This window comes from Ornithorhynchus anatinus, chromosome 9 (genome assembly GCF_004115215.2).
Source record: "Ornithorhynchus anatinus isolate Pmale09 chromosome 9, mOrnAna1.pri.v4, whole genome shotgun sequence".
In the NCBI taxonomy this organism is placed as follows: Eukaryota; Metazoa; Chordata; class Mammalia; order Monotremata; family Ornithorhynchidae; genus Ornithorhynchus; species Ornithorhynchus anatinus.
Window position 1 is genome coordinate 9,454,199 of NC_041736.1, and position 18,392 is coordinate 9,472,590.

Here is an 18,392-nt window from a genome sequence, read left to right on the forward strand (position 1 = left end):
TATCTGTTGCCGACTTGTTCATCCCAAGCGCTTAGTACAGTGCTCTGCACATAGTAAGCGCTCAATAAATACTATTGAATGACCCCAGGCCTTAGAGTTGGACAACCTGAGTTCTAGACCTGGCTCCTCCACTTGCTATCTGTGTCACTTTGGGCAAGTCACAACTTCTCTGTGCCACAGTTTCCTCATCAGCAAAATGAGGATTCGATATCATCAATGGTATGTGTTGAGCACTTATTATGCGCAGAGCATTGTACTAAGCACTTGGAAGAGGACAATACAACAGAGTTTGCAAACACTTTCCCTACCCACAGTGAGCTTACAGTCTCCCTCCTTGTTAGACTGTGAGCCCCATGTGGAATGGGAACTGTCTGACCTGATTCTCTTATATCTACTCCAGTGCTTGGTACATAATGAAGATATCACAATGGCTCCCTAGGCCTAGCATCATCCAGGTAATACGCTTTTCCTATTACTCCAGAGAGACATGCAGGAAAACTGCCAAGGTCAGCAATATTGGAAAAGTAGTCTACAATGTCACCTCTAGTCCCGTGCCTAAAAAATGCCATTCACCAGAATTCCTGGGGCTGGGGGAAGGGGATAGTGGCCTGCCATAATGGGCTTTGTGAATAATCCTAGTGTTCATGGGAAAAGAATATAGAGGGCAGAATAAAAAATATAGAGGTCAGACTCTCCCCTTCATAAACTCTTATAGACTTCCCTCTGTGGATATAGTGCACTCTATTCTACAGACTACAGGTCAGAGAATTGGATTCTAGTAGCTTTTGATGAGTTGCCAGAGGTATTGTAGTCATGCAATACAATACAGAAATATAATCAGTTTAGGAACAAGCAGACCACATTTATCAAATACCAAGTTTATGTTTTATTTACAGAGAAGTCTAATTCAAGCAAGCATTCTAGGATTTCTATATTTTATTGATGCCCATTTTAAAGAGCATTTAGATTGTTTCAACTGATGATATCTGGCACCTCAAAGGGTGGGTAGCCATAGATAGGTATTACTGTAAATTTGAAATAGCTTGGACTGAATAGAGTAAGAGTAAAAATGGATGAGTATCAGTTTGTGGAAGCAATGGACAGTTGTTACAGTGTTAAAAAAAATCAATGTTCCTGCCTATGGGCAGAGAGCATGCCCAATTAAGAAAATTGCAAAAGTCAAAATAAAGAACAATTTTTCATTTGGGGCTTCCAGTCTCTTCTAAACAATCTGCTGTTTTGCAAATTCACTATTATTCTTCTTTCTTGCTCTCAGCCTCAGTGCTAAAATGAAGAAAAACATTGTCTGTGTGTTTATTCTACAGCAAAAAGTTATGTCTTGATGAAGAGCATGTGCCATAGTTAGGTTCTAAATCATTTTTATTCAACAACTTTCTTAGAAGCTAACTAGGAGTGTAGGAGCACACACCCATATTGCAAATGAATGCTCTGAAAGAAACCAAGTGCTGATTTTTGAAAGACAGAGAACAAAATCTCCTCACAAGAGTTTATTTTTAAATGCCCTGCAATTAAAAACCGTCTTTAACTGTCCTATTTGAAGAAATAGGACATCGCCTTAATGATGGACCTGGGTGCGGCTATGTGCATTTTATTGGGAAGCTCATGGAGAATCAAAACACCTGCAAGGAAAGTTGTGGTAGAGTGACAAGAATTTTTCTCATCGAGTACCAAAAGGAGCCATGAGATGAGGAAGCTCACTGCAGCACCTGAAGAAATATCTCGGTGATTTCTCTCCAGGGACAATATCTTTCAAACTGGTTGCTCCCAACACTGTTAAATGTGAAATGTGGGAACTTCAATTGGGATCTGAGCTGGAAAATAGTAAGGATGACATGATCCTCTCAGCAGAGCACCTAGAAGAGCCAGAAACAGCACCAAGACTTGATATCATACTCCTCAGTCTTACAAAAAACATCTGGAGGCTCAGGGGAAAGTTACAAAGAACCAATAATATGATTTCTTGTTGATAACACCATGCTAGAACTATTTCTCATTAACCCTGCAGCAAAAAAGGGATGAGTTTTAGTTTTGTTCTGGCTATTTCGCTCTTGGGAGCCTTGTGGCCTACTGGAAAGAGCACGGCTCTGAGAGACAGAGGACCTGCGTTCTAATTCCAGTTCTGCCACTTGACTATGTGATTTGGGGCTTGACACATAAATTCTGTGCCTCAGTTTCCTCAGCTGTAAAATGGGTATTAAGTATCTGTTCTCCCCCTTCCTTAGACTGTGAGTGAGCTTGATGAGGGACAGGAACTGTCTGACCTGATCATCTTGTATTTACCCCAGCAGTTAGCACAGTGCTTGGCTCACAGAAAGTGCTTAAATGCCACCATTACTATTATAGTAATAATGAATAATTTATTATTAATAAAAGGGAGCCATGTTTTTAGAGAGAAAAAGGAAGATCTAAACTGGAGTTATGGTATTCTTGGAAGCTTCCAGTTAAACAGGATAGGGCCATCATCAAAATCCCTACAGCAAGTGAGGCTTGATCCCGCCACAGATGACCCAACAAGTTTCTTAAGCAGTTTGTTTCAGAATTATCTCATTCATTCATTTGCATTTATTGAGTGTTTACTGTGTGCAGAGCACTGTACTAAAGTGCTTGGGAGAGTACAGTACAACAATAAACAGACACATTCCCTGCCCACAAAGAGCTTAGAGACTAGAGACAGGGAGATAGACATTCATATAAATTAATAAATCTCTGTTCTGTTCCATACACAACATCCCATGGCAAAACATGATCACTGACAACATAAATTATTGAGCTCGGGATGGCTATGGGTAGAAGATGGATACCCAAACAGTTCTGGTACAGCAAATGAAATGGAGAGGAGCTCACAGTGAGCATAAAGAAAAATCAATTAGAAAGTCCTTAAAATGATAATCTTATGGCACTACTGTTCCCAGTTAAGAAGCAATATCAACAGACCATCAACCAGCATGTAGCAACCAGATATAGGGTAGTTGGTTTGTTTTAAACAGAGGTGTCAGTCTGTGACAGTAGCATATGATAACATGTTCTACAAAGATAACTAAAGCAGTGTATAGATTATGCAAGTCTCAACTGGACAGGTCTGCAGATCACCTACTGGACTTGGCAGTCACATTCATTCACATGGAAAGAAACAGCAGCAGCAGCAGCGTTTTCAAATGTGAAAAAAAATTAAATAAAAACAGATAAGTATATATTCATACAGAGAGAAAAAAGAAAGCATAGTCAGTTGGGAATGTAATACCAAAAATAGAAATCAATGGAAGACCTGCCAAGCTGATGTCTCCAAAACAGTGCTTGAAATACCCTGGGATCCAAACTACCTACTTCGAAAATCTTCTTGGAAATTCTTTTTCCTTGAAAACACAAAAATTATTTAAAAGAAACTAAAGGTCCGGTCAAATGACAGGGCACAGTGAGAATGGTGGAAGAGAGAAGGAACAATGTTTAGAAAGGTAACTAGAGAGCTTGACCTGTGAGAACAGAAATGGCAGGAGGCTGGGGGTGGGGAGAGATCTCAAATTTGAGAAACTTGGCCTTATCTCCAATCCGTCTCTGATCCACTTTCTTTCCCCAATCTTTCTGCTGTCTCCAAAAGGAGGGGTAAAATTGATGTTATTCTGTGTGTAAGGAGCAGCATGGCCAAGTAGAAAGAGCAGGACCCAGAAGTCAAAGTACCTGTGTTCTTGTCCCAGCTCTGTCAATTTCCTGCTCTACAACCTTGGGCAGGTCACTTAAATTTCGATGCCTCAGTTTCCTCATCTATAAACTGGGATTTTGATACCTGTTCACCCTCCTACATCAACTGCAAGCCCCACGTGGGGCAAAGACTGTGTCTGACCTGATTAACCTGTATCTACCTCAGCGCTTAGAACAGTGCTTGACACATAGTAAGGACTTAACTAACCATTATTTATCATCATTATTATTATTATTACTATTGGATTTTCCGTTGACAAATCCTAGCTGAGGATCTGAAATCTATAAATTAAGGCCTTGAACATTCAATTTACAGAGCGCGAGAGATTTTAATCTCATTAGCCAATAAAGGTACAACAGACTGATGTAATCAACTGACTGAACAATTTAAAGGGAGGTTTCATATTCTGCAGAGAAAATAAAAAAGGGGGCATCAGAGAAGATGGTTCAGGTCCAAATTATGATTATGCACACTGGGGTTAGTATCCACTGGGGGGAAGCTGGGCAGATTTTTCCCTGACTTCATTTGGCTGTGGGCCCCACTGAATGGGTAGAAAACTTGGGCCCAACCCAGCCCTAGACAAGATCCAGACAGCAATCCTGTACCTGGCTTGAAGCCCCAGCCAGCCTTATTTGAGCATGATTTCACTTTGAATGGAAGCAAGGTGAGCCTATATAGCTGCCCCTATGGATTCCTGGGATTTAGATGAAACAGCTCTTGTTGCCCAAGCTGTTTAGCAGATCCATGCCTCCCTCCTCTTCCACAAAAGGAAAGAATGGAAATCTCTGCCATTTTCACTGGGTTGCTTTTTCAAGTCCTTTGGCACTTGCATCTGCTCCAAAAAGAAGCAGAGGAGCAGCATAGTGTAGTGGCTTCAGCATGGGCCTAGAATTCAGAGGGTTGTGGGTTCTAATCCCATCTCTGCCACTTGTCTGCTGCGTGACCTTGGACAAGTCACTTCACTTCTCTGGGCCTCCAATACCTCATCTGTAAAATGGGGATTGAAACTGTGAGCCCTATATGGGACAGGGATTGTTTCCAATCCAATATGCTTGCATCCACCCCAAAGTTTAGCCTCGTCCCTGGCACACAGGAAGCACTTAAATCCACAATTATTATCATTATTATTATTATTAGTATTAAAAAGGCAGGAAATCCAATCCTTTTCTTCAGGCTCTCAGCTCTGATTGTGAGAGCCACATCAGGTAGTCTCTACTAGAGAGTATGGTCACAGGCCTGACAGGGGGGCAAGCCCCACCCAGCATCACTGGGAACATTCTGGAAAGACACTGGCCCTTCAGCCAATAGTGGGGCAGGTCCACTCCCCTGGGTGCCAAGCGAAGTCCTCTTGAGGGAAAGGGTGGAGAGGGGCTTCCTGGGTGTTATGCTGTCAGCCCACTGCTCTGAGACCCAGCCAAAATAACTCTTCTTGTGTTAAATTTATATATCTCTACCTATATCTGTGATAAAATGGAAACTAGGCTGGGTTAATTTGGTCAATATCACAACTTGGAGGACTATTTTAGACTAAACTCTATTTCCCAGTCTTTTATCCAAGCAAGGCTCTTAGGCTACCACACACTATCTGACTACTGGTCATCAATTTCTCAGCTTGGTCCTGATGGTGTTAAACCTCAATGGTTTAAACTAGTACCTTGCAAACCTTGACTTAAGTAGTTTCCATCGTGAGTTTTTCCAATTGGTGGTTCTAATTAAATCCTAACTTTGATCTTGTCGGTTGGGGAATTTGGTTCAGCCATGGTCTCTGGGGCCTACACAAGTCTGAGAAATTGGATTCTATTTCCATACCTTCCTTTTATAGGACTACATGCAAGATGACTGATTTTGATCCTCATTTGGGGTTATACAGTAAAGTAGACCCGATTTTGATCTCCTGAGGAAAAAATCTTCAATGGAGTCTGATAGCCACGTGATCTTTCTCTCCCTATCAGAAGCACAGAACAGGGTTCCTCTGAGATCCCTGCAGTGGCTGCCATCAATAGGTAAATTAACATTCGGGGCCAGACCTCATCATTGAGAAGCAGCGTGGCTTAGCAGAGCCCAGGCTTTGTGAGTCAGAGGACGTGGGTTCTAATCCCGGATCTGCCACTTGTCAGCTGTGTGACTTTGGGCAAATCACTTAACTTCTCTGTGCCTCAGTTACCTCATCTGTAAAATGGGGATTAAGACTGTAAGCCCTATATGGGAAAACCTGATAAATTTATATCTATTCCAGCGCTTAGAACAGTGCTTGGCACATAGTAAGCATTTAACAAATACCACTATTATTATTTCTTGTCCTTTTTCTATGATGGCATTTGTTAAGTGCTTACTATGCACCAGGCACTGTACTAAGCGCTGTGGTAGATACAAAATAATCAGGTTAGTCAAGGCCCCTGTACCACACAAGGCTCAGAGTCTTAATCCCCATTTTAAAGATGAGGCACTGGGAAGTTAAGTGATTTGCCCAAGATCAGGGAGCAGATAAACAGCAGAGCCGGGATTATCATCCATGTCCTCTGATTTCCAGGCCGTGCTCTTTCCACTAGGCTATGCTGCTTCTCTTGCTGTTAACTCTGAGGTGATCATGCCACTACTTGGGGCTAAGATCTTGGAATACTCTTCAACTTTTGACCAAATTGAAAGGGATTCATATCTATTTATGTCTCTGGCTCATCTCCAAATAAATATAGAAAAATCCTTCTGGAAGGCATGAAAAGAGTCAAGTAGTTAGTTTAGCAAATGGGCCATCCACCTAAGGAATCAGGATGCTGAACTAACTTTGCCATGGCTAATTGACTGCAACTTAAAATACGGTAAATCCATATTATCAGACAGAGTACAGCATCATCAAGAGCAGCAAGTACAATAGTTTGAGATTAGCTGGTCTCGAAATGCTATACAGCATCAAAATTTAAATCTGCAAAACCCATTTAGTTTCACTGCTTACTCTCCAGATAGAGGCCTCAAGTGGCTGATTTGAAATCACTCATGAGTTCATTCTGATCTGGATCAAAAGGTTTCTGATATCTTAAATTGCATTTGAGTTTATTTATTTTCTTCTGAAGAATTCAAGAGATATTTTGACCTAATGTTCTAATTTATATGATTTCTTGGTTTTGCTCCAGGGGAGAGCTATTTTTTGGAGAGATTTGCTATTGATCAGTTCACTCATTCTCTCAGTTTGACTTTATTACAAATATATTCTTGTAATAAAATTTAAAAGAAAGGCCAGCTCTCTAAACCTGATGTGCTTCCTTAATTTTTGAGTTTTGAAATAAAAACTTTCTTTAATGCAAAATCCACATGAACAGAAATCCAGGAGTTTTGAAGTTGAAGCAAGTTTGAGAAAATCCATATTAATTTACTCTCTGGTACACTAGCAAATATTTTATAAGCCACTATGCCAGATTTCTGGAATAATAGTGCATAACATGAATCTAATAATAAATTATAATTGAGGTATTTGTTAAGTGCTTAATATGTGCCAAGGACTGCAAGTGCTTGGATAGATACAAGGTAGGATGGACCCAGTCTCTTTTATTATCATTATTATATAATTATTATATAACATATAATAATGGTATTTCATAAGTGCTTACTTTGTGCAAAGCACTGTTCTAAGTGCTGGGGTAGATAAAAGCTAATCAAGTTGGACACAGTCCCTGTCCCACATGAGGCTCAGGGTCTTAATCCTGGCTCTGTCATTTACCTGCTGTGTGACCTTGGGCAAATCATTTAATTTCTCTGTGCTTCAGTTATCTCATCTGTGAAATGGGGATTAACAGCCATTAACAAGGTTACAGATTATGGCAGAAGACAGGAAGTTCTGGAGAAAATATATCCATAGAGTCACTGTGAATAGGAAACGACTTGATGACATTTGATAATAATAATAACCCTAGAATTTAATACAGTACCTGGAACATAGTAAGCGTTTAACAAATATCATTTAAAAATAAAAAAGGCAGGGGACATGGGTTCTAATCCCAGCTCTGCCACTGTGTGACCGTGATATTTTAGTCACTTAATTTGTCTGTGCCTCAGTCTTTCCTTCGTAAAATGGGGGTTAAATGTCTTAGATTGCCGCTCAAATGCTGCTTAGATTGTGAGTCCCATGTGGGACGGAGACAGTGTCCAATGTGATTATCTTATATCCACTTAGGGGTTTAGTACAGTGCCAGGGACATAAGATGCACTTAAATACCATGGTTATTATAATTATCCTTATTTCATGCAGTTTATGTTCATTCATTCAATAGTATTTATTGAGCACTTACTATGTGCAGAGCACTGTACTAAGTGCTTGGAATGTACAAATCATCTAAACAATCCCAAAATTCCTTTATCCTCAACCTGATTTTCACAAGATATCCAGAACTTTGGTTATGTGAAGATCTCTGAAGTATATGGCTTTTGGTTTCACTGATTTTTAGGCTGTCAGCAACTATATCATGTATCATATGAATCTTTATATATGTGTTAAAACAATGGAGGAGACATGAAAGCCAAAGTCTTTATAGCATGGCACGGTAATAAAGTAGCATATCAGAAAATATTTTGTTTGGGATTTTGGCACAATGGCTTTACTGCCACATGACCTAAAAAGGCATCTGAAAAGTGAAATACCATAGATATGAGGCTTACACTTTGTACAAAGTCTTGAATGAGCCCTTCCAAATGATGAACAACAAATGTTCTGAAAAGTTATTATACCTTTGGCAATCAAGGACACTATACCATAAAGGGATTGCTCACTCACAATGCTGCCTTTTCTTTCAAATAGCTTTCTTTTCTGGCCTGAAGCCTGAATAACCAAAGGATGAGCTAATGCAGCTTAGAAGTTCCAACTATGAATTGAAAATTGAAAAGGGCTGAATACCCTGCTTGACCAAACTAGTTTTACAATACAAAATAGATAACTTCAATATTCTACATTTAACTCCATTTGATTTTCTTTCAAATAGAGTTTTTCAATTGGTAAAGCCACTACCTCATGGATATCTTATTATAAAGTTAGGGCTCCTCCATGCCCCACTTCATGCTTTGTCTGCACTTTTAAAAACAATCAAACTCAAGAAGCTTTAGCCCCAACAGGCAATTCCAAGCCTTGGCTCCAGCCTCTGCTGTCCATCACCTCTGGTCCAACATCATCGAAAGTATTTGTGTCAGAGATTTGCTCCATCATCCGTCCTTGACTAGCAGCCTAGACCCCAGGCTTGTTTTCTCTGGGGCTCAGGGCCTTGGTCCTCCAGAGCTCCACAAGTGAGTTACCCCTGCATGGCTCTGCCACCTGACCTTTGCTCCCAGCAGGCTCTCAAATCCTTGTTGTGCTTCCTACTCCCTGATGGCATCCTTGGCTTCAGCCCATTTTTTTCACATCTGTGCCACCCTATCCCATCCTACCCAGAGATCTGCCCGTGTTTGCTACCTAACAAGGCAGGAAGTCTCCCAGAGTCTTTGCTGCAGGCAGTCGGATGAAGTTAGCTGGCACTGCATTCAATCATTCATTCAATCATATTTATTGAGTGCTTACTGTGTGCAGAGCACTGTACTAAGCACTTGGAAAGTACAATTTGGCAACAGAGACAATCCCTACCCAACAATGGGTTCACAGTCTAGAAAGGGGGAGACAGACAACAAAACAAGTAGACAGGCATCAGTAGCTACTGATTTATATTTATCAGTATAAATAAATAGAATTAAAGACATATGCACAGAATCCAACACCCACTCCAGTAGCCATAGGTTGCCTGGGACACCTCAGGGCACAACATCATGTGTCCCCAAGGTCATTTATTCTAATAAAAGAGTATCCATCTCCCTGGGGATTTTAAAATGTTTGAAAACAATTCATGAAAAGTATGCAAGAAATAGACAGGAATCTCATGTTTTAACACCGCGTGCAAGACTATTTTTTCAATAAAATTAATTCTCTAAAACTTACATAGCAGTCTTAGTACTAGATATTTGTAAAGAATTGTAAAAAATGAAATTCAACATACCTTTAACTGTATAGCAGCAGATGCTAATTTTTTGGCGTTAGTAACTGCATGTAATTGCTGATAGTCCACTGGTCTGTATTTGGAATTGCTCAGGCCATTTTTCACATGAACTGTAATATTATCTATTTTTCAACCAAAACATAAGAGTATTGATTTTTAATTGTCAACAAATGGTATTATATGGAAAGCTTAATTACAATGATATCTGTATTTTCAAATATTTTCAGGAAGATACCAGTCATGAAATTTATGGTTACAAGACCTATCTATTTGAACATTTGCAGATAATAATTGTAAAAAAAAAAGTATGTTTTACAAGCATTTTCATGTAAGCAATCTATTGGCAATCAACAGCAAAAGTGCCTTTAGGGAATCATTCCATTTTGATTACTTTTGATGGAATTTCTGCAAATTCTAGTGCCAAAATACAAAATGCACTTCCAAGCTCTTGTTGTGATTTCTGTTAGGCCTGGAAATATTACTTAAGCATTGCTGTATATGAAAAATCAACTAATCACAGAAAAATGTTTGTAATTTGATAAACATGGACAAAATACCATAAATATTTCTTAATTATTTTCCTTCCTTTTATCCTTTGTTAAACCATTCTTGTGTGAATCCTTCTTGCAATTTGAGAATTTTTAGTGTTAAAAAGTAAATTATTCAGTTGAAAACTAGTGGTTTTGAAGACAGCCAGACAGGCTTTTCTGAGTGACTTATGTATAACGGTGTCTGTGACTGAAAACAAGTTAATGTCAGTAAATATTTACTGAAAATGTCAGTAAATACATGGGTATAATTTCATTTACATCTCTAAATGTTTCCATTTTAAATTAAATTAGGGTTGAATTTGATGCATCTGCTAATTTTTAATCATTAGAAAATGTAATTGACACAGAACACATTATCCATATCTTTAGGGGCAAAATGTATAAAAGGAGTACAGGAATTAGATAATGCTATTGCCTAAGATGTCAGTGAAAATCAAATTCTGAAAGTTATAACAAGTAACAGTGGAAGCTGAAAAATACAAGGAAAAAACCTTTTAAGGTAAAGCTAATAAAAACATTTAAGATATGAGTTACAAACTGAAGTATAGAATATTTTCCCACAAAGATGCTAGTATTTTTGAGATGATAAAAATATGATAGCTATGTGAAAGATACAAATATTGTCATTTAGCACCTTTAAAGGTCAATCAGTGCAACCAATTTCCCCAATATATCTTTGTCTAATTATTTGGATTGAAGCAGTGCAACTTCCCTTGCAGTCCGGGTTTCGCAAACTTGGACTAAAGTTTCCCTAGGCAAAAAAGCCCCCCCAAACTGCTAATTACATGATTCTGTAGACTGTAAGCTCATTGTAGGCAGGGAGCATGCCTTCCAACTCCCTTGTATTATACTCTCCCAAGAGTTTACACAGTGCTCTGCATAAAATGTGTTCAAAAAATACCATTAATTGATTGATATTACTTTCTCAATACAGCAGGGCAAATATGATTCTTATAGCTGAGGAGTCCAGCTAAAATAAATATATTCTCCAAGAGAATCAGCAGCCCCCAAATGTGTACAAATAATGGAAAAGATTTTGGGTACTAAAATTCTGAAATTTAATGCCCATGTTTTATGCAGTTTCAATACTACATCAGTGACTACAAAATCATTAAAACAGAATATAAAACACAGAATAAAAATGTACCAGTGAGGTTGGTTTTACGAGGTGTAATGAATGGCAGGTTTCTTCTACTCATGTTTCCCAGATCTGTCAAGAAAAATAATTGAAGGATGAAAATTATTAAATGCTATTTAGAAAGCGTGTCAATTTTTTTTATTAAACATTCGTTTGATTTTGAAAGGCAGAGCTCTGGATGGATTATCTGACAGTCTGTCACTAGCTAAATCAGCGTTTACTAACTTTTCTAATCCTAGGAGCCATTGTTTCACTTGGTGTGTTGGGATGAAGAAGGGCAGGGCTTTAAAGGGAAGGAGTGGGGCAAGAGGTCTGTGATTGGCAGGAAGGTTTTGACAAATTAAAGGGTCATAAAAACCTGAGCTTGAGCCTTTTTAACCTTATTCAGAGGTGGAGACATGGGGGAAGCTGAAACTCATGGGCACACTGGCATATAATGGCACAGTGGACCTCCATGTGAAGTTAATATCTATGCTTCCAAACCTTTCTGAAGCCCCAGTTTTTGAAGATGACTATGGTATTTGTTAAGCGCTTTCCATGTGTCAGCACTGTTCTAAATGCTGGGATAGATACGAGCTAATCAGGTTGTCGCAAATGGGGCTCACAGCCTTAATTCCCATTTTACAATTGAAGTAACTGAGGTCACACAGCAGACAAGTGGCAGAGCCGGGATTAGAACCCACATCCTCTGACTCCCAAGCCCGTGCATTTTCCACTAAGCTACACTGCTTGACGCTGCTTTCCCAGCACATACACACTAAGCCTCATCTCTGCTACTTGCTCTCCTTTCTGCACTGCCAACCATCATCATCATCATCATCCTGGATCTAGGCCCTTTAAGCACCCTCAACCCCGCAGCATTTAATCGCCTTATACCCTGCCATTTCCCTTGTTGGTAATTTTATTTCAGTGTCTGACTTCCCCTCTAGAATGTAAGCTCCTTGTAGTCAATGATCGCGTCTACCAACTCTACTTGGAATTTAACTCTTCCAAGTACTTAGTACAGCACTCTGCACGCAGTAAGTGCTCAATAAATGCCATCGTTGGATCCCATTTTCAGAGCTTTAATGTATTTGGTAGCCTCCTCTAAGGCCATTCCAAATTGCTGGTTAGCAGTTGTTAGTTAATTCTCCTGAAGCACAGACACAAACAAGGAGATATAGCAGTTGACGGTTGGGAGAGATTTGCGGTAGGCAGACTAGCACAACTTGCAACAAATAGAAGAAGGGCTGCTCTTCTTAACCAAAGGTTGGAGGGAACTCCAAAACCAAGTAGCCGGCTCAAAAACAGAGACATGCCCCATATGGGACAAATGCGTCAATGTGACACTCATTCAGTCGTATTTATTGAACGATTATTTTGTGCAGAGCACTGTACTAACAAGGAACTGTCTATATATGCACACAACACCAAAGGGTGTGTCAGTCACACCTGACACATGGATAGGATTCAACAGAATCATTTTAGGAATCCAGGCAAAGCTATACAGTAAAGAGCAGCTGAAGGATTGAGGCACACCAAATTATGAAAAGATAAATATCCATAACTTTAGCATTCTAGCCAAATAGGTGAAAAGATGGTCAGATGTGGAGACGGCAGGAATTTTAAAATAAGTTGATGGTCTGCAGCATGAAGCCCAGTAGATCACAGGCTGAAAATCAGAGCTCATAATAGCACAAAACCAACAAATCAGCAAGTCCCAAAAAGGATAACCATCCCCAGAACATTTACTTTGGCAAAGAACTCACTGCCTCAGTTAGCTGTGCAGACAAACCAGGCATTTAGGATTTCTCTTTTTCCCTCTTGTTGCCTGGTTTCTCATAGTTCCCTATTCATTTGACTCTACTATTTAGTGAGGGGTGAGGAACAGAAGGCAAAAAACAAAGCAGTCATTTTTGCTACTTGAAGCAACTCCTGTTGCGGGAGGAGGTTGAAACTATGATCGTGATAGGATTTGGGGATTACTAGTGGATTTCTGATAGCAGAGTCACCCTTCTCTTCCATGATGACACTGCAAGAGACTGCAATGAACAGCGAGCAATGTGGGAGTGTTGCTGGAAAAGAATAATTTGAATACGTGGATTAAGGATTTCCTATGTTCATACATCTTCCCTATACCAAAGTTGAGTAAGAGATATGTCCTCAAAACAGATTTCAAGTTCTACCATGGCACTGTGACTAGTAATCCAGACTTTACAACCATTGAATGCAACTTTGTAAGACAATACCTTTGATCTTGGAGGATTCTAAATTCATATATATATATATATATATATATATATATATATATATATGTTAACTGCTACATTACCATCCCTATGAAATTCTTTTTGGAATTAAAATTACACTTATTGAAGTTCTGTGCTGAAGTCAGAAGTTCTCAAAAGCTGTAAACCAGGTTTATCACAGACTGACTAGATGGCCATGGAAAATCTTCTCAACCTGTGTTTTTCAAAACACACTACTGGGAAATCAGTATGGTTTAGTGGATACAGAATGGGACTGGGGGTTAGAAGGACCTGGGTTCTAATTTCATTTCAGCTACTTGTCTGCTGTATGACCATGGACAAGTCACTTCACTTCTCTGTGTTTCAGTTACCTCATCAGTAAAATGGGGTTTAAAACTGTGAGTTTCATATGGGATGTGGACTGTATCCAACCTGATTAGTTTGTATTCATTCATTCATTCAATTCATTCAGTTGTATTTATTAAGTGCTTACTGTGTGCAGAGCATTGTACTAAGCTCTTGAGACAGTACAATACAACAATAAAGAGTGACAATACCTGCCCAAAATGAGCTTACAGTCTAGAGGGAGGGAAACTGACATCAATATACATAAACAGACATCAATACGAATAAATATTATCTACCCCAGGACTTAATACAGTGCCTGGCACAGAGTAAGCACTTAAATATCTTTAAAAAAAATTTCCACCTATAAAAACAGGTAAACTAATAACTGTCTTACAGGAATATACAGGAATAAATCTTTACAATGTCCTTTGAAGATTTCAGATGTGAGTGGATATTGGGGATATAAAATTGTATGGTATTATTACTATAACTGGCATAGTTTTAGTGCTACCAGGATCAATCCAACTTTCGAAGACAACTTAATAAAAAGTTGTCTGATACTAATCCTGCTTTTCATTTGCTACTGAGAATTTTACAGAAACTATCTAGTTGGCAGTGGAAAGGCTTTTCTACTTAAAGCTAAAGTGCTACTTAAATGGAAAGTGTTAAAGTTAAATATTTTAACAGGATTCTGCTATAGATATAATTCTATCATATTAGATGATATTTTAAAAATCATTAATGACCATTATTCAAATGCAAGCATCTTAGTTTCAATTACTTAGAGGGGGAAATTTTTTTAATGTTAAGTTTTATGGTCACATAAGTTTCAAGAAACACATTTTTATAAATATATTTTGATGCCTTTAAACTGAGGGTGGGGAAACACTTTAATATAAAAATTAATGATTACAGTTTTGCTACAGAGTCTAAAACTTTTTTTAAAAATATGATTTCACTCAGCCATTCTAGGCACATGAACAATCACCACTCCTCTAGAGATGAGCAAAAATAGCAGGCAGCTATTTATACAGCCAGACAGGCTTTGTGCAGTTCTTAGCTTTGTATTCTTCCATCTACCAGGCTGCACTCATGAAATCTCTTTTAACACATTGAAGGAGAAAAGGACTGTTTTACCCCTAAGCTGAAAAATCCCACAATTTATGAATGGTCTTAGAAGAAGCAACATGTACAACTTGATCCATGAAAAAAATTGGGCTACAGAAGGGAGAATAGGACCAATGGCTAGGGCTGGATTACCACAGCCATTGGATTTTAATTTCAAGATTAAAAGGGACCTCAGCCCCCTAAATCCCCCACTTCCCGAGAATCAACTGTGCACCTTGTGACTCTTCCAGTTATGGCTGTCATTTGGGGCATAATGCAGATGGAGCCAAAAATTGACCATTTCTACATATCTAGAAGGCAGAGTCTGAGAGAGAGATCAGGAAGCTTATCCTCATTTGGTGCTGTCCATGTGCAGCAGCTTTTTAAAATTTCTCCACTTTGTAAAGGAGAAGGAGGCTGATTAAAGACAGGTGAGGGTCAAGGGAGTGGGGAGGGGTAGCGGTGGCTTCGTGAGACTACACACTTGCACTGGAGAAGCAGCATGGCATAGTGGATGGAACATGGGCTTGGAGGTCAGAAGGTCATGGGTCCTTATCCCAGCTCCACTACTTATCTGGCATGTGGGCTTGGCCAAGTCATTTCACTTCTCTTTGTCTCAGTTACCTCATCTGTAAAATAGGGATTGAGACTATGAGCCCCAAGTGGGACAGGGACTGTGTCCAACATGATTTGCTTGTATCCAACCCAGCACTTAGTACAGTGTCAGACACATAGTGAGCACTTAACAAATACCACAATTATTATTATTTTAAGGTCTGTCCTCCAGTCAAGGCTGTAGCTCTGCCCTTGCCAGCTCACATCCTCCCAGTTGAGAAAAAAGCAGCAGTCTAGGACGAGGCTGCCTGTGACGGTCTAGAGTTTGCTGAGTCCTGGTGTGGTTGGCTACATTAGATTTTGCTCTTTAAGAGACTCAGCCCCCACTTAGGTGTCCCCTGACCAAAAGAGGAGCCTGAATTGTTCCGAACCAGCGGACAAGGTATCCCTGTGGAATCCCCTTTGTCTTCCCTCCCCCACATCCACAGCCCAATGCCCCCTGGTCCCTGTAAAATCTGTCAGGGAAGAAAAGTAGTGGGTATAAGCAGAGGAGCAGTGGTTGCCAGAGAAGCCTGAGCCAGAGCCCCCAAAACAGTTGGGGCTCAGCGAAACCACTGCCTTTTGAGTTTTCTATCTTTCCTTCACTTTCCCCCGTATTCTCATAGAACTGGGCCTGGTCTAGCTTGGGGTGGTGGGGCAGCTGGCTGGCTGATTTCAAGCCTCCTCACTGTTCATGCATGATCATAAGCACTGACAGCCTCCTCCTCTTCCATAGCTCTAGCTTTATCACCCTTAGGCTTGACAGTGGGATATCAATGAATCCTAATGGGAAATCATTAGCACTTGTTGATACACTTCCTCAGCCCCAACTCATACGAGCAGGCACCACAGTCCTGGCTTTTTGCCAAGACCTGTAATATAGGAGTAGAGAGGAACAAAATGTTTAGGGATAATGAAAAGGAGGAGGGATTGTGTGGGCAGGGAATGTGTTTGTTCTCTCCCAAGCGCTTAGTACAGTGCTCTGGACAGAGTAAGCACTAAATAAATGCAACTGACAGGAAGGGTAAAGCTAGGGAGGTGTAAAGATATACGATGGCATCACTTCATCACTCAACATATGACATCATTTGCATCATCCGCTATATATGAGGCCTAGCGAGACACTCCAGTTCCAGGACCTAGTTTTGGTTGATCATTCCCGAGAGTGAGAGAGAAAAACTGAGAAGAGTGCAAGATTTGAAGTAAACCAATGACAGTAACAGGAGGTGAGGAGACTGAAGCCTAAAGAAGGTGGACAGGAGCTGAAGGCCAGCTGAGAAGTTTGCACGACCTAGTGGTTAAAGCAGGGGCCTGGGAGTCAGAAGGACCTGAATCCCATGAATATTTACAGGCATCAGCTTCAACAACGAAATTACAATCCTGATCAAAAGTGATTGGGAAAAACTCTGTATTTTAATCAAGTATTAATTCAAGAGTCCTAGCTAAAACTTGGGTAATGAAATGAAATTCCCTCTTCACTTTCAAGGAGAAAAGGGATCTTTTAGTTCACATCATGAAAATATAGTATGTTGTATTCTGTGAGCACCTGTTATGTTTAATATGGGGGAAAGCAGCAGGAAAGGGAACTGAAAGGCTTCAAGACCTAGGGATCCTACAATATTTTAAGTAGTCTGATATAATAATAAAATTCCAAACTATTAAATATTATTTTAAAAATTGATGTTTTTACCAATATTTTAGAAGATTTTCACTTAACAGTTGTCTTTTTGGAAGAAAAAGTATCTTTCCCTGTTTTAGTAGCAATTTTTGCCTTCCCCTTAACATACTCATCAAGCATGTAATTGAAATGTATATTAAGTAACCTAAAGATCCTCTGGGGACATGATGAGAAACAGAGAAGGAAACACATCTAAGGACAAATTCTGCCCTTTAAAGAACTTCCATTTCAAAACTGAAAACTTTCAACTAACACTTTTCTTTAGGAAATTGCTATCTTCATACTCCGCTTCCTTTCTATAGATTTTTAGATAAAGTTCCATAAGTAGTCCTTAGGAATTGCTACCATTTGTTTTGCATGAAACTGAAGTCGACCTACAGAAAAATTTGCTTTCTTGGCTAAGGTAATAGAGCTGCGTCTGGTGGAAATAAGGAGTTAAGAGATACGAAGGCCATGGTGAAAGGTACTGCTAGGCCAGGGTGATGCCTCTCATTCTCCAACCTCAGAAGAAAACTGACAGTGATGAGAGCGCAACCAGGAAGTGGGCTGTAAAGTAAACTCTCCACTATCTCCCCAGTATCCATTCGATTCAGTGTGGCAACTTTGCCTAATGCAAAACTGCCATGCAAATTAGCAATGAATATGCATATCTGTAATTTATTTATATTTACATTTATCTCCCTGTTCTAGACCATAACCTCATTTTGGGCAGGGAATGTGTCTGTTTATTGTTCTACTATACTCTCTCAAGTGCTTAGTACATTGCTCTTCACACAGTAAGCACTCAAATATGACTGAATAAATAAAGACAGATTATACACCTGCCATATCATCAGAGGTATAAAAGGACTTCTGTGATTTCTTGGGAGCACGAGCACCCATTTGAAGGAGGAAATGGTGAGGGTCCATGGAGTGTGATATTGCCAGATGGGCAGCAGTCCTAAAAACCAGACTACAGGAAGAAGAAAAAACATAAATCTCCTCTGGTGCTGAGCCAAAGTCACTCTCCACCTGGAGCTGTGTCA

General features: G+C 39.6%; 1 protein-coding gene across 3 annotated transcripts in view; it reads right to left on the minus strand.

Moving 5' to 3' along the window:
- CCDC148 (coiled-coil domain containing 148) overlaps nucleotides 1–18,392 on the minus strand; it is a 130,084-nt gene that overhangs the window by 84,228 nt on the left and 27,464 nt on the right. For all 3 annotated transcript variants that reach the window (XM_029071515.2, XM_007671139.3, XM_029071514.2), the window contains 2 exons: nucleotides 11,422–11,484; nucleotides 9,724–9,845 (listed from right to left, as the gene is read on the minus strand). In XM_029071515.2, coding sequence (XP_028927348.1) covers nucleotides 9,724–9,845; nucleotides 11,422–11,473 — 174 coding nt within the window. In that variant the 5' untranslated portion in view covers nucleotides 11,474–11,484. The remainder of the gene's footprint in view (nucleotides 1–9,723; nucleotides 9,846–11,421; nucleotides 11,485–18,392) is intronic.